At 36.0% G+C, this 25,136-nt stretch overlaps 3 protein-coding genes across 4 annotated transcripts; 2 read left to right on the top strand and 1 right to left on the bottom strand.

Moving 5' to 3' along the window:
- Nucleotides 1-1,051: 1,051 nt before the first annotated feature.
- Nucleotides 1,052-8,887, top strand: LOC109009538 (axoneme-associated protein mst101(2)-like). The gene is made up of 15 exons (XM_018990050.2): nt 1,052-1,380; nt 3,093-3,220; nt 3,579-3,650; nt 3,724-3,837; nt 4,493-4,561; nt 4,651-4,707; nt 5,810-5,863; nt 5,937-5,999; nt 6,172-6,234; nt 6,492-6,656; nt 6,734-6,889; nt 7,034-7,114; nt 7,227-7,288; nt 7,420-7,555; nt 8,559-8,887. Exons 1-14 carry the CDS (start codon nt 1,200-1,202, stop codon nt 7,499-7,501), a joined length of 1,347 nt encoding a protein of 448 aa, XP_018845595.1. The 5' UTR covers nt 1,052-1,199; the 3' UTR covers nt 7,502-7,555; nt 8,559-8,887.
- Nucleotides 8,888-10,000: 1,113 nt separating this feature from the next.
- LOC109009537 (protein CUP-SHAPED COTYLEDON 1-like) lies at nt 10,001-13,894 on the bottom strand. 2 transcript variants are annotated; one of them, XM_018990049.2, is made up of 4 exons: nt 13,718-13,894; nt 13,256-13,499; nt 12,473-12,744; nt 10,001-10,826 (listed from the first exon to the last, which is right to left on the bottom strand). In XM_018990049.2, the coding sequence occupies exons 1-4, from the start codon at nt 13,721-13,723 to the stop codon at nt 10,239-10,241; spliced, it is 1,110 nt and encodes a 369-aa protein (XP_018845594.1). In that variant the 5' UTR covers nt 13,724-13,894; the 3' UTR covers nt 10,001-10,238. The 2 variants fall into 2 exon arrangements, with proteins under 2 accessions (XP_018845594.1, XP_035538610.1); XM_035682717.1 differs by having other exon boundaries at nt 10,001-10,829; nt 13,718-13,893.
- Nucleotides 13,895-21,022: 7,128 nt separating this feature from the next.
- LOC109009535 (tRNA (guanine-N(7)-)-methyltransferase) lies at nt 21,023-24,639 on the top strand. Its single transcript, XM_018990045.2, has 2 exons — nt 21,023-21,109; nt 23,650-24,639. Exon 2 carries the CDS (start codon nt 23,667-23,669, stop codon nt 24,426-24,428), a length of 762 nt encoding a protein of 253 aa, XP_018845590.1. The 5' UTR covers nt 21,023-21,109; nt 23,650-23,666; the 3' UTR covers nt 24,429-24,639.
- The last annotated feature ends 497 nt before the right edge of the window (nt 24,640-25,136 follow it).

The raw sequence follows: 25,136 nt of genomic DNA, 5'->3' as shown, positions 1-25,136 counted from the left end.
AAATTATCCTTCTTAAAATGATATTTTCTTTCATTTAATAATGTGCTTGTATATGCAATCCCCACTTAAAGACTGAAAATATAATTTCTCTATTTAAATTGATAAGTACTGTTTGGAAGAGAATAATAAAGGTATATAATAATTTGAAGAAACTCTATTAATTATAATATTAACTAAATTTTAGAGTTCTTTCTTAAGTCCACACATGATAAAATTTTAAACAAAAAATCTACTCAACCTCTTACTATTCATACAACCTCCACACTCCACATTATTTTTAATTATTATTATTTTTTTCTTTTATTAAATATTTATTATATAAATAACGAATAAAAAATTTAAAAAGAATAAACTCAAAAAAAAAAATTTTAAAAAATATTAAAAATTTAAAAAATTAAAAAAAGTGTGGAGTGTGGAGTGTGGTGGAGGTTGTGTAGCAAAACTCAATTTTAAAGCACTACCATCTCTCAAGGCTATATTTGGATAGTGAGATGAAATAAGATTATTTTAAATGAAAGTTAAAATTTGAATAAAATATTATTAGAATATTATTTTTTAATATTATTATTATTTTAAAATTTTAAAAATTTGAATGATTTATTATATTTTATATATAAATTTAAAAAAATTATAATGATAAAATAAAATGAAACCATTTATCTATCCTAACAAGCCTTATCTACTCAATTGTATGAGATTTTAAGTTTGGTCTCATCAATTCTGAATTACTATAAAAAAAAAAAAAATATAGATAGTAAATGAAAAAAAGCTTGGAATACTACTACTCATCACACAGAGTAAGAATCAACTGATGTTTTAAAATGAAAATTTATGTGAATTATGTAAAAGATGAATTAAATAGAGCTTGGACCGCTCTTTATTTCCAAGCCTTTCTTGGCTACCGTCACCAACCACCCATTTCCCAACAACCAAGTTTTGTTCACGGTTTCAAATTTTCAAGTCCGAAGTACCTAACCCGCAACCGTCCAAAACGACACGTGCTTTGTACACCGCAACATCGACCGCCCGAACCCCCGACATTTTATTTTAATTTTTCGAAATAATATCTGGACTATGCTGCTGGCGACGACATCACCGATGGTTGCGAGAACCGAACAGCAAATCTCAAAGAACTCCCAACAACTCTCTCTCTCTCTCTTTCTCTCTCGACTGATTGGCCGTGATTGCATGCCATTGCCATGACGACTTCGAAGCTCTTGCTTTTGTCAATCTTCCTATCTCTAGTTCTTGCGCATGTTAGGGCAAGTGTTCCGGTCGATGAAGATGAGGCAGTTAAAGTCGCCGGATCTGACGGTTCTGATTATTCGTCCGCTCTGAAGATCGAACTGAAACAACTTAAGTTCAAGATCCAAGAACTTGGTCAGTCAGTTTCTTTGCTCGTTATTGTCCGACTTTAGCACGTTATCGTTTTCAGTTTTCCTTTATAGTTCCTCTGCTTCTGTTTGGATGCGGAGATAACTGAGGCAGAGAAGAAGAAAAAAGTAGATGGTGTCACTCAATAGGCCCTTCTACAATGCAAATCTTATTTGAATGTTGGTTTTTATGCTGTATGCCCCATGAATTTCAGTGAAAATTATCTCGATCATTTTTTAACGCGAAATTTGAGGGGAAATCGCTTAGTTTGACGAATAGTCTGGGATTTCTTCCATAAAGATTGGTCCGTTTGATTTATGCGGCACTATAGACTATAGCTTTGACGGATATAAATTCCCAATGTTGTGTTTGTTTCTTGAGAAGTTAATCTCGAAGCTCTGGTAATCTTTGGCTGTATGGGTTGTCGCATATTTTTCTTTGTTAGTTCTCAAAATTCTATGTTCGTTCATTTTTTGTCTTTGTTTACCTTTTTTCTCTGCATCGAAATAGAGCATAATGGAACAGTTGTACAACCACTGAGAGAGTGACTAAGATAGTAGTAAACTGAATGATAGAAACAATGGCGAAAGGAACAGTAACCCACGTCACACGTTAAAGCGTGATGAAAATTAGTCTTGCTTCGTTTGATTTATTAATACGAGAGAGAGTCACTAGATGATATCAAAATTCTGTATGGCTTGTCGCATATTTTTCTTTGTTAGTTCTCAAAATTCTATGTTCGTTCATTTTTTGTTTTTGTTTACCTTTTTTCTCTGCATCGAAATAGAGCATAATGGAACAGTAGTACAACCACTGAGAGAGTGACTAAGATCGTAGTCAACTGAATGATAGAAACAATGGTGAAAGGAACAGTAATCCACGTCACACGTTAAAGCGTGATGAAAATTAGTCTTGCTTCGTTTGATTTATTAATACAAGAGAGAGTCAGTAGATGATATCAAAATTCTCTGTTCTCTCCATTGAAAGTTTTCGTTGATGTCAAGATGTGGACGAGTGGCATGAAGGATGTTATGAACCTGCTTGTGAATGGCTGATGTATCAAAGGAAGGTGATGGGAAACAGGGAATATGGTTGCTGCAATGAACAAGCAGAATGCACACCAGTTGTTTGTCAAATTGCTAAAAGGAAATTACACTATGAATTGCTACGGGAGTGACTTCGAGGGCTCCCAAACCTCCTTATAGAAATTCAACTTCCACAATATTCCAAAGATGCCTCACACTGATTCCTCTCCTTGCCTTAGTACGTTGCACCCTAACAGAATTGAGACAAATTAAAATTACCACTATCACTTGCTAACAGGTGACAGCTTGAATGCACCGTTTGGAAGACTCTTCCAAACGGTTGTGTTTTACAACTCTACTGACATTTATTTAAACGGTACGTAGCACCCTAGCTAATACGTAAAGCAGTACACATTTCCTTCACTTCTCATATTAGTTCGACAGCTCCACACCCCTTTGCACTTCGAGTTGCTCTTCTCTTCTTCTTCTAGTTGCTTCCGTCAGAACCATAACAAAGGATCCATGTTGTGAATCTCGCTTATTGGGATTAAGGCTTAACTGGGTTGCGTTTAGTATCATAAAAAAATCCTAAAAAGGAGTATCACCATCTTTCTCGAGAGGAAATTTTGACAAATTGAACTGGATTTTGTGTTGCCTTGTTGCCTGATGTTTTTTCACCTTTTGTCATTGAAGAGTCCCATGTTGATAAGAAATCCAAAGAACTGAAAGCAAAGTCAGATAGCATAGGGGAGAAGGAAAAGATCATCCAAGAGAAGTCAGATACCATTGCTTCCTTGCAGAGTGAGATCGCATCCCTCCAGGTGAGGATTGGCATTGGACTCTGCAAAACCACTGCCTGAAAACAACCACTAATCTCATTTTGCAAGAATTGAAATATATAAGACATTTTTATATTTTAATCCTTGTAATTCGTATGAAAATAGAAGTTACTACAAAGGCACTTACTGTCGACTACATTTTTGGGTATCATCATTCTTACACAATGAATTTACCCGAAAATTAAGGGCACCTTCATTGGGTAGCCTTCCCTGAATTACATCTAGCATTTTTGTTTTCAAGTGCAAAATAATAAAAATAAAAGAAACATTAATACCTACTTTTATGAGGTCTGTGTTGACAAGAGTTCAATGTACATTTTTTTTTCCTTATTAATTTCAGAAAAAAGGGACTTTAGATGCTGCGGAGTTGGTTCGTAAGGCTCATGCGCGCATTGATGAATTAGAGAAGCAGGTTAGATATCGGCAAGCAAACAATTTACTCTCTCTTAAACATTGATTTTTTATACTCGTCATTATCTGCACAGGCTGACAAACGTAAAAGTAAACTAGAAACTCAAAACAAGGAGAAGAAGGCTTTGGAAGCCCGGGTAGATGAAGCTGAAAGGAAAGTACACGATTTGAGTTTGGAACTAGAGACTGTGAGTTACTTATCTATTCTGTTTTAACACTTTATTTCTTTGGCTCAATTTGAGATGAGTTCATTTTTGTTGCATGAAATGAATATCAACATAACAACAAAATTTTCCATTTAGGGAGTTGGACATAGTTTGTTAAACCCTCCAAGAGCAGAAATGATTAACCATATTAGAAAATTAAGACCCAGTGTTTTCACGTATCTATTTTTTGAGATAAGCGTACACTAAACATCTATCATGCTCTACAATGCTTCCATGGATACTACTTCCTGTGCTGCCCACTTTAGGGAGGGATTTGTTTTAGGTAGAAGTTACAACAAGCATAGCCTAAGTATACCATTTGCCTTGATTCCTAACACAACACAAGAACCGTAAGTTAAAATTTTATCATGGGTAGGGGTAAGTCTCTTCTTGGACAGACTTCAAGTTAAGCAACCTTGAAAGGTTCCTGCTTGAACTTGGATTTTTGTTTGATTATAATTTTTAGTTACTATCTTTTTATTGACTATGTATCATGTCACCTTTTTTTATTCCAGTTTTGCTCTTATAATCATTCAATTTGAAATTTGCTCTGATATTGTGATATGAGAATGGTATAGTGACGACAGGCATTGTCTTATTTTTAATTTTTTTTAATAAGTTTGTCTTCTCTGTACAGCTCCAAAAGATTAATGATGAACAGAAGACCAGAATTCATAAAATTGAACGGGCTCTTAAAGTTGCTGAGGTACCTAACCTGGTGCTGATAGAGCTCATACTATGTCAGATTCTACATGATGGATCTAATGTGCTGGTTTTCTTTTTGGAACTTTTTAGGAAGAAATGATCAAGGCAAAGTCTGAGGCCACTTCAAAAACTAAAAAGTTAAAGGAGGTAAAATTGACTTAGTTTTTGATGCTCTGTATCTCTTTGTAGGCTACTAGTATTATGGGCTTGGGAAGTTTTAGGGCATACCTGTCACATTTGTCCTTTGACTTTGTTGCTCCTAGTATTAATTTTCTCTATATACTCTACCCTCTATGGTTTGGACTGAATCTTGTTAAAATATATCTGAGCCAGAAATTTTGGGAAATGCCAAATTTTTACATACTAGTACTAGCTCATAGTTGTATAATTTTGTATTTATTTTAACGAATGACTGAGGAACCCTTGCTTTAAAAAGTCAGCAATACTGTCGGTCAAACAGCGGAGATAAAGAAATGGGAGTATCAGTGCACTAAAAGACTATTGGTTGCTTGCTCACAAGGAACTATTCTGCCATGTACACTCCCTGATATAATTTTTGAGAGTTGATTGAGTTATCATATATTTTATAGTTAAAAAATAGATGTAATTTTGCTTTATTGTATTTTTTTGTTGTTGTAAATTATTAGAAAATGGATGAAAGGGCACAACTGAAATACGTATACAAAGTCCATTAAGCATTTCTGCACTGAACTGAGATTTCGTAGGCAGCTGAAATTACAGTGGTAGTATAATGGCTATGGGATGAATAGATATGGAGAAATTATGGCAGAATTACCTTTATTTAGCAAGGCTTTCTAGCTGGGAAGCCTCGAAATGATTTTGAATCACTTTTTCTAATTTGATCCAGAGTTTGAAGAAGTCTAGATGATACATAAGTGGTCAGAAGCCTGTAGTTCTTAATGGAACTTGAAATGGATTTAAACTAGGATTGCATGTACATCTGATTAGTCGTGAAAATCTGAATACCCCCCATGATGGCACTGCTGGAACTAATCGTGTACTTCATTGCCCAGAATTTACTGTTTGCAGTTACGAATGAGGGTTCAAAGCTTCTGAATGTTGCCATTGTTGTTATGAATATATGGTCTGTCTGTGTACGTGCTTTATGCATCCAGGCACCATGAGTTGCATGGTTACATTTATTGTCTTCTCTGATATCTTGTATACCCGTGACGAGAAAAGGAGTTAAAAATGGAATTTAATGGAAAAACTGACAAAAATGTGGCAGGTTCATGGTGCGTGGTTTCCACCTTGGCTTGCTGTGCATTTAATCCATTGTCAGGTAAATTTAGTGCAATTGTGTTTTGCACAAGTGGAATACTTCACATGAGAGCTGAAAACATATCTTCTTGTAGTCCTTCATGGAGACACATTGGAATGAGCGTGGCAAACCAGTTATGGATATGGTAATTGAGAAGGTATTTTTTCCTCCTTGTTGCTATGTGGTTATTTACCCAGTGGCAGACTGTATTTGACTAATGTTTCCCATAGTTTGTTTGGGAGTTGGTGTGACTAGTTTTAATCTTGTTTTGAATGATATATATCTCATAGTTCGTTATCCACGACCCTTATGTTTCAAATTTGCTCCAGGCCCTAGAGAAAAAAGCACAAGCTGAAAAGTGGGCTGCACCTCATATGGAAATAATTAAAACTGTAAGCTATCTTTTCATTAACCTGCTTTTGTGCGTTGTGTTTTGGGACTTCCAATATTTCTATGTCGACTTTTTGTTATTTGTTTTGTTTCTTACAAGAGAATGAAGTGAATAATGGTGTTCGGAGGTTACTGCTTGTTACATGATCTGCCCAGAAACCTCCTTTTTCTTTTCTCTCTTGCTTAAAGTTTGCTTTGCTTGTTAGAAATGACTAACCTGGGTGTGTAATCTTCTCATTCTTTGTTCTGTCGCTTGAAGAAATGGATCTCAACTATAAAGGAACAGTGGGTAGTACTAAAAACGAACACTGAACCACGTGTCCAGACACTCAGGAAAAAAACCATTGAAGTTTATGAGGCATCAAAGACCAAAGTAACTCCACATCTTGTCCAAGTGCAAAAATTTATTGATCCTTACTTTCAGGTAAATTTAATATTTTTGCATCTTTGGTTATCTTTTCTACTAACATGAATCTGAAAAGAATTATTTATGGGTGACAGGATGCGAAGAAGTTCAGCAAACCTTATATTGATCAAATTGCGGATGTGGCAAAACCTCACGTTGAAAAAGTACGAGTGGCGATAAAGCCCTATACAAAGGAAGTAGTTTATGCCTATGGGGAGTTTCTGAAATCCGCAACTACCTACCACCATCAGGTTTGAATCTCAGTTACTGTCGTTTCTTTACCCCTAATTTTAGGGTTTTTACTTGTAAGGTACCTGTGCTCAAATATGTGGTAAAGGAATATCAGTATGTTTTCAGTAATAATGTGTTATTCTATTTTCTCATGCTTTGTTAAGATGCAAGCAACTGTGCAAGAGATGCTGAAAAGGCATGAACTGACAAGACCTCTTGCTACTAAAGAGTTGGAGTGGTTTGCGGTATGTGATGGTTGTGTACTTTCTTCTCTTATTTACTTTGTCAAATCTAGTTATTTAGCTGCACATTACTTGACTTGGACCATGTGACTTACTAGTGAGCTAAATGGTGCAGGCTTCTGCTTTGTTGGCCGTACCCATCATCATACTCTTCAGAATTGCTTCCACCATTTTCTAGTCAGTTTCTCAATTACCTCATTTTTTATTCTGCCTGTGTCTCTGTCAAAGGATTGACAACCATATTTTCTTTTGTTTGTTATTGAACTTCTAAAACTTCTGTAACGGTTTTATGTGCCTGATCTCTGCAGCAAAAAGGTGAAGAAACCTACTCGAAATGCTCACACCAACCATGCACGTCGTAAGGCTAAACGGGTCCATCCAGACAAGTAGAGTACGGCATGTTCAGCCACTGGTTTTTATATTCAGGGCAGGGGACTATTTAAGGTATGCTTCATTCTAATTGTTTTGAAGAGCATTCTATATATTTGTGTTCCCTGGATTTCATATGCCTGGAATTGAAATACATTGATGTATGGATAATACATCCAAAAAAGGTTTCACCTTCCTGTTATTAGCCATATGATTTTATGATTGATGTTTAAGTAGCATAATATCTCGCTGACTGTTTTAATTAGCATCACCTTCATATTTTTTACCACTTCAGATGAGGATTTACTTAATACACTCTCGAACCAAGATTCAAAAACCTGATTTGTATATCTTACCGTTGATCTGTTTGAGCTGCTTCATTGATGTCATATCCCTTCCCTTGCTTTATTGTTGCGTGACTCTTAATGCTTCCATTCTCGATTGTTACCCCTTGTTTTTATTAGGTAATCAAGAAGTTTTATTCATAATAAAAGAAGGCATAGCTGCAGGATGTATACATGAGAAGTACCTAACTAGTGTTTACATTAATCGAAAATAGAAAATCATGGACATTTAAGCCATCAATCCCCCGCCCATAAGAACAAGATTCTAAGAAAGAAAATTTTAAGCTCATCCATTGTCCTCTCGTGATCTTCAAAGCTTCTATCATTTCTCTTCCCCTCCAAATGCACAGTTACTCATCTTGTTACATCCATATCTTCTCTTGTTTCTCTGCGTGAATCCCTAATTATAGTTTCTCTCCATGAGGGGGTATGTCAACTACAGCAGGAAAGACGATTGGCTACCATAATAATCTTTATTAGAAATGACGGACAATATATGTGTAGAAAGCAGTTTGAAAACGAAAACCCACGGCTTTTTCAATCAAGAGCCAGTGGATCAAATGCTGTCCAAGGAGCTTACTCTAAAGTGGAGATATAACGTATAGAGTGATCACCTCTGGCATACACTTGTTTAGCTATTTTAATAGCAGTGTTATATCGATTTGCTTTGATTTTGTATGATTTGTTGGTTTGTTCATTGATGCGACTGAATACTGAATTTCCTTTTACTGCAGATGGAGGTGCACTCTTGGCATGGGCTTTCTAGCTATTTACTTGTCAGTGACCTCTGATGTTTTGGAAGATCTCTCCATTTGTTCGTACTTGGTTTGCTCGTTTTGGTTTTTTTGTGAAGAAAAATTTTAGAAACTTCATCACACGATAGTTTGACAGGTAGTTCAGGTATCATGGGCAGTGTTGTTGATGTTGACAGAGGGGTAGTCTTTTTTTTTTTTTTTTTTTTTTGGGGTTCACGAGATATATTGTCCGTCAGAATTATATTTTCTGTGCCTGATTAACGACGACAATTCTCCATCTTAATATATATACTTATTTATGTACTCTTCTTATTGGATTGTGACGGCCAAAAGGGTCCAATATGAATTTAATAAGTACTCATATATATATATATATATATATATATATTTGATTCCGGTTTTTATTCTCCCCCCGCGGTTTTCTTGTACGGAAATGAAGTATCGAAGCTTGGGAGATGCGGTGCTTGAGACACATACGCTAGTGTGTCACATCAAATTATGCAGGTCCGGATTATGTATGTTATAGGTTGGAAAATGGATTAATGTCCCTTCGAGTTTAGATAGAAATTAAACAAACTGTCCCCTTCAAGTTCACACGTTGAAGTTCTTGTCCGAATAACACGAACTTGAAGAGATCGAGTATATGAAATGGTCTTTGCGTAACTATATATGTTCATCATGTGGAAATAACAAAGAATCTTAGTAAAACGATTTAAATAGAAAGACTTTCTTTGTCGTCCTAACTTCTTGAGCTGCACCTTTTGCACCGGCCGTCTCCACTATCCCATCGCTGACACATCGACGAATTGGGTCCTGCCAGTGTGATTACGCGGGAGCACTGATCAGAGCGCTGTAGAGGGTGGTATTCAGTGCAGTTTGCGGATTGACCATCGAATTAAAGGTTGGTTTTGTGGTGGCCGTGAGCCTTCCCATTTTGTGGTGAATTTAGGCTCTCTGAGTTTTTTTGGAGGATGCGGGTTGTTTGGGATTTGGTGGTGAGTGAAAAGTATATACGGGTTTTTTGGTAGCTTCGGGATACGGATGCATGGGGTGGCATGATCCGGTGATTCATGGTCAGTTCGTTGTTTTGGATTATTTCATGGGCAAAGATTTCCGATAACAATCAAATTTCCAAAAAATCTTATACGTACATACGTACATCTTTATCCAAAGTCTGACCCAACAATAAAAGGATATCGACATTGATTTATCAAAATTAAGACCAAAAGGAAGCGAGGAAATGTAGCTTGTCCAGGTTTGGCTAGTGTAAGGCCGTTTCCTCCTCTATCTTAGCGGGTCTGAGAAAGGAAATTAAGAAAATAAAAAACGAAGACCCAACTCAAAACGAACAGACTACTCGGTCCACAAGTAACCTCCTGGACGCAACCTCGACATGGGAGCATACCACAGGAAGGGCCCATTTAACGTCTTGAAGGCACTGTTTGTTCCACATAACTATGAAACCATTCTTAATCCCTCTTTCAGGTCCACAATTTAATTCCTTTCGAAAGCAAGTACTTAAACATGCAGAAACAGATCGTAAGAGTACTACGTACGTACGATTGCCGTACCTTGTCTTTTCTTTCTAAATTGATAATAATAAAACTAGACTAAATTGCTAGCTGATCCCGCATTGATCCGTTCCCTGTTCCCCCCCCATTAATAGGGAGGCCAGTAGTTATCTAGATCCAGGCAATGATCCATGCCCATATATCTGTTGCTGGGCGGGTTTCCATGATTCATTTCCGTACCATAGCCTGAAGTCTCAGCAGCAAGAGGATTACCAGTCATCATGGAGGAAGACACATCGTGTTGATGATGATGATTCATTGCGAGAGATGGTGGTGCTGGTGCTGGTGCTGGGGGCATGGACCGGAAAACTGGTTGAGACGTTCCTGCTCCACCTCCAAGATTCAAATTTAAACCTGATATTGTGAAGCATCCTCCAGCACCAAGCGGCGGATAGTTTAACTGGGGTTGCATTTGCAGCTGGCCGTTGACATGACTAGTTGATCCGCCGCCTCTGAAAACCCGCGTGAGCTCCGCTAGTTCTGCACTGCTCACGTAATTCCTTCCATAATGGAACTGTCCCGCAGGATCTCCCAGCTGCATCATTTGCGGTACTGGCAGGGCACTGGGATGACCTATTTCGAGGTTGTAGGGATTCAGCCCAGCTCTTGACTGGTTCGAAGGGAATTTTTTTGTGCCTGCGCTCTTCTGGAAGACTCGGCAAACCACCCATTCATCCTGCTGTACGTATGCAACAAAGTTTCAGGCCTAGTACTTCCACGTGCATTAAGCTATATTAATATTTGGAGACAAGTATGCATGCATTTTTTCTATACTTACACGCGAGTTCATTTATCTAGATTTTTCATAAGACGCAGCTTCAATTTTTTTTTTTTTGTTTTTGTTTTTCTGTCAATAGGCTGATCTTGATCTCTACAAGATCAATAAGCTAGGGAGAGGACACCAAGTTGTAACTTGATGACGTACGTTTGTAACTTAATTACCAAAAAAATTCGTATAATAATTTCCTTTACTTGCATTTCCCCCCCCCCCCCTTTTCCGTGCACTTATTTGTGCTTTAATTTTTGGGCCTAAATCTCGAGTTTTCAGGTTTCACCAGTATATGCATGTATTTTATCTATACGTTCACGTGCGACGCCTATATATATATATATATATATACACACACACACGCTACTAATTTATAGACCTATAAATTGCATGCACTATTTAGCTTTGACATTTCATGCTCGGAGTATCTAAATATTTGCATGCAACTTCTATTACGTGCTCATGGGACAAAACAACTTAATCATGTCGTTTGAACTTGAAGTATGAAAAATACTAAATATTTAGATGCTACAAGTTTTCTTACAAAACTTTAATTATAAATTGAGTACACTAGCTCGATAGTCTTTTTTTATTTTTTAAATCTAAAAGTTAGTATATATAACTGCTGGCCAATATATAACATATATCGCTTGTACGTATGATCTATATATACATGATGATGCTCTGTTGAAGAACAAATTATGTGCGTTCTACGTGTGTGTCTATATATATATATGACTATATAATATATGCCAAACTTTTCATTAAGATCAGCTAATAATTAAAATGTTACGCTTAATTTTAAATGCTAGAGCTTTAATATATTGTCTCGTGTTCAGAAATAAATGTGCTGGAGATCTAGTAATAATATATTATTTTCCTCCAAATATATATAGAAGTACGTAAAGATCTATAGATATATATGACCAAAAGCTGAGAGAGAGAGAGAGAGAGAGAGAGAGAGAGAGAGAGAGAGAGAGAGAGAGAGAGAGAGAGAACTGTTGATAATACAAATTTCGTAACTCTGCCGCAAAAACATTCTTAAGAAATCAATTTTAGTAGTACTGGCCTGAAGCTTCAGCAACAAAATTAAGGGGCTCGCGCAGATCATATTATATATTTAAAAATTTTATGTATAGTCATTTTTATATATTTTTTACGCACTCTATTAATGTAATTGGTTGCATCATTTTTTTAATATAAAATAACTATTTTGATTAATTATATTAGTGAAGTACTGCATAAAGAATACGTAAAATTGATCATATAGTAAAACTCTTATAAATTTTGTGTTATCGTGGTTTTTGCTTTTGTTTTCTAATAGTCTGATCTTCCAAGTAGGTCCTGTGAATTCACACACACACACATATCACGTCCTTGAACATATATATCACTTGAATTTATTCACCTAATTTTTGTGCACTCGTAAAGCTAGTAGCTAGGGGAATTAAGATCATCAATAATTATAACATCCTACGTACTTAGTTTTTTGAGTACTGATATATATATATATATATATATATATATATATATATTGATTGCGTTATACGTACCTTGGTATTTCTAAAGGCAGATTTTGAGTGGATGCGATATTCATGCATGACCCAGTTGGTTTTCTCTCCTCTGGGAGCTCTCCCCCTATAGAAAACCAATGTCTTCTTCATCCCAACCAACTCTGACGTTTCGCCGTTGAAGATCTCCTTGTCTTTCCCCGTGGTCTTCCAGTAACCTGTATTTGTTGCTCGATTTGTTCTCACTCCAGTTGGGTATTTCCGATCCCGCAGGCTGAAGAAATACCATTCTTTTTCTCCCATTTTAGCCTTCCCTAGTAGGCATATACGCATGCAGAAGAAGTTGAGAGAAATAAGAAAAGGAATTCCGTCAAATTAGACAAGAGTTTTATTCAGCTGTTTGTTCAGAATTAAACAAAATTCTGCATGTTATCCGTATCACAAGAAACGAAGACAACGTTTTCCTTATATTATGAGATTTAATATTATTCTATCTAATATATTAATTAAATACGAATCATGAACATGAATGTATTCGTCATTTGTTCTCTTCCAAGGGAGCACGTGGGGAACCCTAAATTATATTGACGAACTAATTTTAAATATAAGAATCCCACTAATTGCGAATTAAGTCCGCATATTTTCTGGCCGGGAAGATCAAGTATTGGTCAAAAACCTAGAATCAAAATCACAATTGCATGGTTAATTAATTATAAAGCAAATAATTTTTTTTTTCTGCGCATGTGTAAAACTGGCTAACTACATGATCATGATGATCATATGTACCACTAACATTAGAAAGCAAGGTTTCAGCTTTACTACTACCTGGAAGTTCCCAGGGTTCGCATTTGTTGAGATCAACATCTCCGATTGCCCTTCCTGTAAAATTAGCATCCGATATCTTGTTTATGAGATAATAAGTTATTAGCTCTTCATCTGAGGGATGAAATCGGAACCCTGGTGGCAGCTTTTCATGATCCTTTGCATGATGATGATCTGATCCTGCCATATTGTCTTTGATGATCTCCTTCTTGCCTTGTTCCTTCCCGTTCTGATTACTGCTTTGTTTCTGTAGCAAAGAAAGAGTGACATGAAAATAAGTGCTTGAATTATGAGTCTCTAGGGCATGCAGCCAGCTCAAAGAACCATATGAAGGTGAATTAGAAGGCTCTCTTCTACTTTTCTTGATACCCTACTTAACAGAAAACCCTAGAGGAGCACGAAATTTCTTCCTCAGTACTTACATAGGAAGTAAAACTTATATATAGGAGCTAAAAGGTAACTTACTTGCATGGAGAGAATTATGACGAATTCTTCAGTTAGGTTTTGATGTCTGTCATATCATTTATCGACCAAAAAAGGTATATACCAGTAGCTTAAGGGATACTGGCTAGATAATGAAATCAGGTGCTAGAGTCTTGGGAGCTGCCAAGTACTCATGATCACCATGCACAAGAAATTGGCAATTTAAGCTAAAGGGGATGTACTGATAATTAAACAATGGGCCGGGGAGGGCTGTGCTTGTCAAGCTCTTACCTACTATGGGTCTTCTCACACAAGGTACTGGCCCCGTCATGATCTTGTTTAGGTTAAGATATATATTATATGTCTGTAATATAAAATTAATAAGAATTAATTTGGAACAATTGGACTTGCAAATTGAGACAAAGTCCCGTACACCAACGCCCTGCAGTCAGCTATATAGCTGCTTGCGCCCAAAACCCCGTTCACATTCAGATCACCCAAATTAATTAAAGTTGACCACGCCACGTGATAGTACTGGCTCGGCCTCTTCAACTTTATGAATATCATGAATATCCTTCTTACCAATGGATGCACGCCACCTCATCAAGTCCCACAGTCGACAGTGCTGATTGCGGAGCCTGCAGCATTGAAATGGCGAGAATATTTGGGGATCATGCATGCACGGACAAGAAAGGCAAATACATATAGGAGAGGGATGGGGATGGGTTCCCTGGACAGGAAACCACTGGGAATTAATATTATACGTACTGTTTATTTAATGGGATGCGCGGCTTCATCTTCCCCTGACCAGTCTCCTGGATTCCCTTCCCCTATGTTCTCATGTTTTGGCTGATCCTTTAACTCGATCGTGTATATGCATGTTAATTTTCATGAGTACCGTTTAAATCAAATAGCTTGCTAGCGGCCACATTTTGGATTGTGTGAAAAAATGATCAAGTTGTTTTGATCTCACAAACGTTTTTTTTTTTTAATTGACGTTGTAATGTTCTTCTTCTTTTACCCATGCTTGATGATTGTACATGAATAGCGTAGGATCAGTACTACATGTATCCTTCACTTGTTCATGACATGCATGCATATACAAACTTGAAAGTAATGTAGAGACCAAATTCGCAAGGGAAATCATGCCCCTTAATGATCTTACAAATTTACAGGCACACCCACACTAGAATTAAGCAGATCAGGATGATGTTGTGCATGCAAAGGTTTGACCGGCCAGTGACCACATGTTTTTCTGACAGTACTGGTGATCGCTATATATCTAGTTAAGAATTAATTAAGCAATAGTAATTTGGCACTTTGTATCCTACGTGGACCGTGGTGATCATCTCCAATTATATTAATCATATATATCTATATATACCCAGATAAAATATCATCTATTTTCTCATATCTTGACCCACTGTAGTGACGGCTTTTATTGTTTCCGCTTATCACTTTTTGAATAACCTTTTATACACGTTCTCGAGCTCATGTCTGGGTTCAAACCCTTCAGAAACAAACGAAGAAGCAGAAGTAGTTTAGGAAACAATGGAGAACGCTATAAAGTAGTTAAACAATACTATCGGCGCGAGACAAAAATAAACAAATAACCATTTACGTTGTTATTTCTTTTCTCCAATGTAAATTTGTCGTGTGAGCTGGTTGCTTTAGTTTTTGACCTTTTCTTTTGGAAATCAAAACGCAATAATTTATAACCTTAAAAAAAGGAAAAACTAATTTGACTAAATATCATCCGTACGTATTTCTCAACTAAGTATATATTGTGATACGTACAATGCCTAGAAATATCTTAAATCTCGGCCACTAAGCCTGATCATAAAATTGGGTACGTGGGTGATCATGATTCTATGAAAAATGTGAATGAATATATATGACAAAATTCATGCATTGGGTAGGTTTATAATGATTTCAAATATCTCCAATTGATACCTCATGAATTATATTTTTTTGGAGTATAAAACCCATATATATATATGTAACTTGAGTTTGCTTAAATATTTCTCCCAAGTGATGTACTTATAAGGACACTCAATGCCACATGGGCCATGACATTTGCAGTAACCTCCCGCTAAGTCTCATATTGGGTATAGAGATGGTTTATGATAGAGGTGAATCATGATGAGTATGATCATCAAGATACGTTGGGTGTCAAGTTCTATATTGATTCCTTACCATTGATCATAAAGTTGAACCGATCGATGAGCCGGCCGGGTGGTTGTGTCTGCTTGACCTTTCTTTTATTGTTTCTTCCCTCCTATTAATTCCCTTCACCTTTCTTCTTCTTTTCCTTCCTCTTTCAGGCAAAGGTTTCTTGTTTGACAATTTTTTTTTTTTTTTAATCTTATATATCTTTTTTGACCGTAATCAAGGTGCTTAATTGCCACCAATAGGAAGTTGAACCCAATCTCAAGACGGCCCGTCCACTCTTATGGTCATAGAAAGAGTTGGTAACAATATCAATTATCATGTAATGTATATAGAACGTCGCCCGGCCTGTTGATGCATGGCGTCCTTCTGATTCTTGATGGCCCAATTTTGCAGAGGTACGAATGATGCTGGAAAGGTCATGACTCATGAGACCTTTTTATACTAATTTGCACACCATGCATGCTGGTCTCTAGCTAAAGGTATACACGCGCGCACACATATATACAGTACTCAATGATCCTGCTCTAAAAAGTCGTTAAAACTTTCTGACGGTGTGTAGCTCCAAACCCTAAACAATCCCTAGCTCTATGTGTTAATAATTGTGATCGATATGAGATATACATTAGAAACAAGACAAGCGAACATAATAAATTAATGCACATATAATATGCCTCATGATCGATCAATTTGTACTACGCGAATAACCAAACAAAGCTTTCTTAGAGCATTGAGAAACCTGGAAATAATTAACGGGCCAGCTGCTAGCATTGATCATGTATCTTTAAGCTAGCTGTTCAAAACTGCAACTTCTGGTACATATATAATATTGCTTTTATATAAGTTAGGTGTTCTATGAAAAAACTTGTGAGACACAGATTCAATGATTGGGGACTGGAGCTAGCTAGAATAACCCGCCTGATCTCCCCGAATAATCAATAAACTTTCGTAAACGACTTCATTACAATTAATCACTCAGTACTTCTCGATAACGCATCCATGCAGAGAGCATGCGGTACGAATAAACCACCATATTCTTCTGTTAATGATCTTCTCCCTCTAGCTAATTGGGCTGGGACTCAGTGCTTTCTTCGTAAGCATGTACGTATTTTTGAATTTGATATCAGCACCTGCAGCTAGCTAGAATTAATCAAGGAAAGTGTGAATACACATGATCATGCATACACGTATAAACGTGTGTTAATGCTTTAATAATTAAACTAGTCATGATCATATCACTAGCACTCGTACTGGGTCATGATCAGGTAAAATTAATTAAGCAATATATTCTCATTTTTATCGATCGGTAGGAAAACAAATTAATATTTAAAAAAGAGTTCTTATTTTCTTGGAGTAACAGAGTATATATGCATGCTAAATAACTAATCTTGTCTTCAGGCGCATATGGGTCACTTTACGTATTCTTTAAGTAAATAATTTGTCGGAAAATTACACCATTATTCTAGTCTTCTGGATATTGTTGATTTTCCTGGAAGTAGGTTAGTTATGATTATGGAAAGATTGAGAGGCGTTTAGAAACGAATTATTGAACCCTAGCTAGGTGTCTCAAATTTTTAAACAAATGCAGTAGTAGCCATCGGCCACATTAATCTTTCGTTTACTTATTGAACACTTCAAATATCATAGTTTGAAAGGGTCAGTATCACACAGCTTACTGGTGCTCACAGGAACCTTCCCCGCCCCCCGGCGGCTCCCAAAGTCTTTATAGACAAGCTGCGCGCGCATGCAGTAATCTTCCATGCAACTTGATTCAGACTATCATGAATAGATAGATATATATATGATATATATGTAGTGACGAGCATACATGAGCTTTTATGTTAATTACTTATTATCAACCAGCACATGAGGAGAATTAATTATAACCCAATCATGTATATATATAATGAAAAAGCTGTACTCAACTATAAATTAATTATGGGGAGTGAGATTTGCTCATGTACTTTCTCAATTCAGATCAGTACTGATCAACCCTTGCAGCTTATAATATATATGCACGAAAAACTACCAATATTAATTTATATTATCATTAATTAGGAAGTAAATACAAGTTGCAATCACGTACGGAATTAATTAAAGTGGAGTCTTGCATCTATATATCCCATTATTGATCATTATCATCCCCTTAATATTAATTACATCTTAAAGGATCTATAATATATATATATATAGATATATTTATATATATTTATAGAACCTCATCTCGGTTCCCAATAATTAGGATTCATAGGACTAAATATTAGAACTCTACATATATACCATCAAAAGTGGCCGTATGTATAATGCATGCATGTTTGAAAACATGAATGCTAAGTTTGTCTTCAATCTCGAGAAAATCATTATATCATGATGATGATATATATATATATATACACACACGTTTAAAACTAAATAATTATTAGGCACTGATAGATCAAACATATTCAAACTTATAAAGATCTAAATCTCTACTGATCGATCAGTACTATATAGTATGTGCATGTATACTAATATTAGGATTTTCAAGAGCTAGCTACATGCTGCTACCATTCAACATGTAAGTACTCCACGCCTAGTACTATATATTACACTTAGGGCTCGTTTGAATATAGAAACTATCTTATCTTATCTCAACTCATCTTATCTCATCATTACAATTTTTTTAAATTTTCACACAAAATATAATAAATAATTCTAACTTTTTAAAATATCAAAACAATAATAATATTAAAAAATAATATTCTAACAATATTTTATTCAACTCATCTCATTTCATCTTAGCTCACTATCCAAACGAGCCCTTATTATATACAGGCCGTGAAAGGGGAATTTTTTTTTTCTAAAATGAAAAATGTTGGTGGCATAGAGTTTTTTCCTTGAACATAATACCATGGTAGCAATATTGATCATTTTGTTATACAACAAAAAATATAATAAACTTAATTAAGTGCTCGTTAATTTGTCTAAACACGGAAGAAATGTTTTATTATGATCAAATCGCTTCATGGACACGGTCGTAGGATACATGTTTAATCATCTCTAATTAATTCCCTTTTGAAAATAATCTGTAAGCATGAAGACTCATTTATAGAATGCAAAGGGCAAATAGAAGTTTTTCACTTCATCTATGAAGAAAATCTATATACCACATAGAGTCATGGATCCATACATGATCTACATTGGAAAGTGCCATGAAACTTATATCGTTCGTTGTTTCCTTATAGTCGTCGGTTGCGACAAAACGAAATATTTTTTTTTTCTTGTTATATGGGGTTTTTAAATGTTGTTGACATAGAATTTGTCCTTGAACATGACATCAATGTATCATGGTAGGAATCACGATCTTGTTATATAACCAAAACAATAAACTAAGCTTGCGTACTCGTTTATCCAAACATGGTAGAATTACATTTTACTATGATCGAATTACGTCATATAGACGTGGTCGCAGGATGTGTTTGATTATCTTCTCTGGTGGGCGATTAAGTTTCGAAAAGAAAATTATTTTCGCAACAAGTTTTTCAAACTGTCGCGGTGAAGTAGTTGATATGTATTTGTCAAGAAGACTCTCTAGAAGCAATGGGGAACCCTAAAACCAATATACATTCATGATTGGCATGCTACTTGTCAAGCACTTCAAAATGAATGGTGGATGCTTATTTTATCTCGTATTGTTACGTATTTCCCGGCCGATGTGCATGCTTTTACCATGATGCAATAATTAATTAAGCAACTTTTATTTGTAGAATTAAATATTTAACTTGTTGGAGTAGCAATGATGCAAGAAATTAAAGCTATATTGAGAGAGAAGGATCACGAGTGCATGGAGAGATAAATTTTGTTCTAAAAGGATCACACACAAAAATCAAAAGAGTAGTTGTACATGAAAAGGAAAGACTGATTATTAAGTAAATTAGCTTAAGATTACGTGTTCTATTCAAAAAACAAAAGAAAACAGAAAAGATTTACGTGTTGTTCTTGATCTAGTCTTTACAATAACAGTCGTTCTTCGATCTAGTCTTTGCAGTTGTTCTAATAATTCGATCTAGTCTTAGTAATAACAGATAGCCAGCATTTGTATTTTTTATTTTAATTTGGTGTATTAATGGGATAAATAGAGAAAGATATTAGATGGCTGGCTTGCATGAGGACTGCAACGACTTAATTCAAGAGTCTGATTAAGCAAGTAAGTTGGTATCTAATTGGTCCATATTATATGATTGTACGTCTCTCTGCATTTCGTGTTTAGATTTGCTCAGATATGTTAGGTTGGAAGTACCATATTTATTATATGGACTTTGTACTTTCACAGCTCATTTCGAGTCTTCCAAGTTTCAACCGACTATTATTACTGCACGACTAGATCATCTACTACAGAATCAACGTCTAATATTAGCTAGGGTACATATATTAATACTCGATTCATAAACTAGCTAGGGAACCATGCATGCATTCAACGAAACATGATCTAATTCATGTACATATATATAAAGGGTGTCGGCTTATATAAAAAATTATATTGAAACAATAATTTTTTAATATTTTTATTTAACTTTTTCTCTCTTATTTTTCAAAACTCAATAAAACATATTCACAACGTTATTTTGAGATATTTTTAATATCTAAATGAGCCCTAATTGTATGATCGGAATCTTCATATAATCTAGGATGCCAGCCTAAAATGAAAGAGAAATAAACATATAAATTGAGTGATACAACATTTATTAATCATTTGATATATGTTGTTTGAATTAAAGCTGATGTACTTGGCAATATTAATAAATGTTATAAAGTTTATATATATATATATATTTCTCCTCTAGCATTAATTAGGATATGATCATTAGATTAATATATAGGATATATAACAACCCAACATACTTCTTTCAATAATCATGATAATAATAGTCTGAATTGAAGAAATTAAGATATTAATTATATGATATGCACGAGACACTGAATTTAAATATAAGAAAATTTGCTCCATTCGGCTATTTTACGTCGAATTTATCCTTGGTCCTAGAAATTTGTATGTATTTGTCAATAAGATTTTCCATCCACTATTTAAAGCCCAATAGCAACTAGTAGATAATGGTACACAAAAAGCCCATCAATTTCCTGGGCTCGAGTGTGAAACAGGCCCATACTGAATCTCTTCCTCTCGCCGTATTAGACATTTCCATCCCAAAATTTGTATCTCCTAGTCTCAGGGCAAATTCCGACTCCATTGAAGGGCTCGAGTCTTTATCCGTCCAGCTCTATCGGGTATTGAGTGCCTTCTCATCTCTTTCTTTATCCATATTTTTGCAACTCTTTCTTGGTGATTGTAATTCAAATCCTGCCTTACCTGAGAAATTCACGGCCATTGTAATAGGTTAGGTCTGTGCGTTTGTGTATATTTCTGTTCTACTTCCCTGTTTTTTGTTTTTAGTATGAGAAATACTAGTGTTATGTCTGCATAAATTCACAATATATTCTCCGCTTGTCGTTTTCCTTCGTCTAGATTCATGCAAATTAAAATGCTCACCTAGTGTTCGGCGTAACTCCCATCAACCGACTTTACGTTATGTACATACTAATGTTAAAGGGATGTTAGGATGGACTTCATTATATTGTTGAATTGGAACCTAGCGTATTTCCTTTACTTCTCCATTCTTGCTAGGATATATACTGTTTGGGTTTCTTGTTGTACAACGTTGAAGTTCAAATTAGTTGGCCGTGTTCTTGTTCTTCTTCCAGTTGCTGTCATATCATTCTGTGTTTTTGTTTGAAGGCTTTCGTACCTTATAGGGGATTTTTAGCTTTGCAATGATATTTTTTTTTTATTGCCACTGGGTGTCCAGAACAGCATCCCGACTAATCCCGGGGGTGCACAGCGCCTTGGTAAGAAATTTCCTGCAAGTGCACTTTAGGTAATTCAAGGGAAAAATCCCCATGGCCCTAGAGATTGTTTACTTCGAGTAGCCTTATCCCCCATAATCTTTCCAAATACTGAAACACATTGATTTATTTATCCATGCTCTGTATGTCAACGTTCTAGTCCTGAACCTCTGCCCGAATTAGTCGGGTCACCTCCATTGAAAGAATCTTAGGCCAAAATGTCCATTACATTAACCTGGCCTACTTGACCCAAGAAATTTTGGAATTAGCATGTCTTTGTTGCTGTTAGGTACTTGTTCCCAATTCATATATTTGGTTAAGTGGTTTTGCGGAGTCATAAAGCTTTTCATAGGGTGGTGATCGTCAATCCAAATGTTGATCTTTGAATTGTGTTTTTAGATTGCTTTATTTAGTACATCCTCAATTTAAGCTGCAGTCGCTAGGTCAATAAAGGTGAACAATCTTATAAGATAATTTCAAGAGATATGTGATACCCCATATGATATGGATAAGGGTAGGTGGTGTATGGGATCCCACATTGCTTGGGAATGAGAAATTATTGCTCTTTATAAGGTTCCAATGGGGCTCCAATTGTATCATTGACTAGTCCTTTTGGAGTATAGGTCATGTGGTTTGGGCTTTCCATTGTGACGTTACAAATGGTATCAGAGATTATCTCAATTAGAAATATAGGACTTGAGCCGTGCCACCTACAATGAATAGGCCCGACGAGGACTTCAGGAATTTAAGGGGGGTAGATTGTGATACCCCATATGATATGGATATAGGTAGGTGGTGTATGAGATCCCACATTGATTGAGAATAAGAAGTTCTTGCTCTTTATAAGATTCCAATGGGACTCCAATTGTATCATTGACTAGTCCTTTTGGAGTATAGGCAATGTGGTTTGGGCCTTCCATTGGGACGTTACAAGATATGACTTGCATTTTTTGTAAACATGAAAAGTGAATGTTGTCCCTACTGTGTCGGTATGGTAATTAGATCACCATGTGGAATGTGGTGGCTACTTATAAAGGCAAGAGGTTTTATCTTTTACATATGAGAGGAAGGTTGTGTAGGGGAGGCTGTCAATGTTTTATGGACTTCTGAGGGTAGGAAATGGTGATCCCTACTAGTGTTGATATTGGAAGAGGCTCTGCTGCCCTGCAAACCCATTAGCTTGACAGACAACAATGATTATATGGCCAAATACGTGATTGTCCAATTTGTCACATTTTCAGCCCTCTATTTGAAATGGATGATCAAGATTTGGCTAGATCCACAATATATAAGTAGCCCTGAATTCCAGCAGATCTTAATCCCACTACACCAACCATTTGAAGGTTTATGTGAAAAGCTTGGGTGATGTTAAACTTCCTATTTTATTCTGTCTTAATGCATTTGTAACCAATTTTCCACTCTCAAGCTGTTAGTCATTTGGTTCCTAATTGCCAGCAGGGACAACCTGATTGAAATTATTGCAGTTAAGGTTGTGTTTGGATGTTGAAATGAGTTGAGTTGAGTTGAGTTGAAATGATAAAATATTGTTAGAATATTATTTTTTAATATTATTATTATTTTAGAATTTGAAAAAGTTGAATTGTTTATTATATTTTGTGTTGGAATTTGAAAAAGTTGTAATGATGAGTTGAGATGAGTTGAGAGTATTTAACTAACCAAACGAAGCCTTAAATCTGATGCTGTTTTCTTACAATTTCTTGCTTCTTTTTTACTTAGAAGTTGTATGATGGTGAGTACCTTTATGCACATACTTGTCGAAAAGGGTACCTTTATGCTCAGCATATGGCCTCTGAATAAGACTTAACATGAGAATTAGGAAAAGAACATTATTCGATATTGCATTTTAGCCTCTCGTTTTATGGGCATGGGTTTTCCCAAAAATCTTACTTGCTACTATTGTACAGCTTTGCAGAAGAAAGCCATGTTGGAAACCAAGGCAAGTCCAAATATCAGCAAGTCAACGGGCCTGCCTCGGAAGCGTTTCTACAGAGCACGAGCACACAGCAACCCATTAAGTGATTCTCACTTCCCAGTGCCTATCTCCCCTAGTCATGTTGACTACTCCCTTCATTACCCTCATGTGTTCCTCCCCTCTTCTGATCAGAATGATAGCTCCAAAAAGATCCAGTTTGCAGATATTGGTTGTGGTTTTGGAGGACTGCTAATCAGTCTTTCAACCCTTTTCCCTGAGACCCTAATGATTGGCATGGAACTTAGGGATAAGGTTACTGAGTATGTCAAGGAGCGGATTTTAGCACTGAGGGTGGCAAATCCAGGCCAATACCAAAATATCTCAGTGACGCGGACAAATTCCATGAAATACATTCCGAATTACTTTGAGAAAGGACAGCTTTCAAAGATGTTCTTTTTGTTTCCGGATCCTCACTTCAAAGAGAAGAATCATAGACGTCGGGTGATCAGTACACATTTGCTAGACGAGTATGCTTATGCTCTTGGGGTTGGTGGGATCATTTACACAATTACAGATGTAGAAGAACTGGGAGAGTGGATGAAGGCTTGTTTAGAAAGTCATCCCATGTTTGAAGCCCTCACAGAGAAAGAGCTTGAAGCAGATCCAGTTGTAGAGCTCTTGAGTTCTGCCACCGAGGAAGGACAGAAGGTTGCTAGGAATGGCGGACAGACTTTCCGAGCCGTTTACAGACGCATTATGCCACCATTATAATACATAGAAAAACTTTTAAGGTTGCTCAAATGACAAATGCAGTTGATTAATCGGATCATTAACTTGGCACGGTAGCATATATTGTTGTTCAGCAAGTCTTCAGGCGGATCGTCTATTTTTTGAAAATTGTATTTTGCTCTTTTCTTGTGATGTTGAGACTACTACAAACATTTTCGGGAAGTTGATAGTTTTTCCAATTGACTTCTAATTTTGTGATGTTTGTGGCCAACAGGCCGACGGGCTAAAGCTCGATGATCTTACTAGTCATACTTGTTTGACCGGTGGAAACCAGTGATGCTGCCGCGTAATGAGGTTTCACCGGAGGTCCTTCCCAATGTTGGGGGACAGCTGTAGAGGGGACCACCCCCGGCAGAGGGGCAGCCTATCCCTCTTGGCCTTTTCTTTTAATTTTTTAAATGTATCTGAAAATTTAAAAAAAAAAAATGAATATTTTTAATTTTAATTGTTTTAAGATTTTTTTGTTGTTATTTTTTGTGGTTGATCAACTATGAAAATCTATTAGTTAAAAAATTCAGTTCTAAATATTGAGAGTGGAGAGGAATATGTTCATTAAGGAATTGAATTTGTCTATTTTAGTAGAGTAATGCTCGTGTAAAGAAAAATTAGTCTTTTCATTTAGGTTTAGATTTCTCTTTTTTTTTTTTTAAATGAACACGTGAAATTTGCTTATTTTAACATTTTGAAAAA

Source organism: Juglans regia, chromosome 11 (genome assembly GCF_001411555.2).
Source record: "Juglans regia cultivar Chandler chromosome 11, Walnut 2.0, whole genome shotgun sequence".
In the NCBI taxonomy this organism is placed as follows: Eukaryota; Viridiplantae; Streptophyta; class Magnoliopsida; order Fagales; family Juglandaceae; genus Juglans; species Juglans regia.
This window is presented reverse-complemented; position numbering and strand designations above follow the sequence as displayed.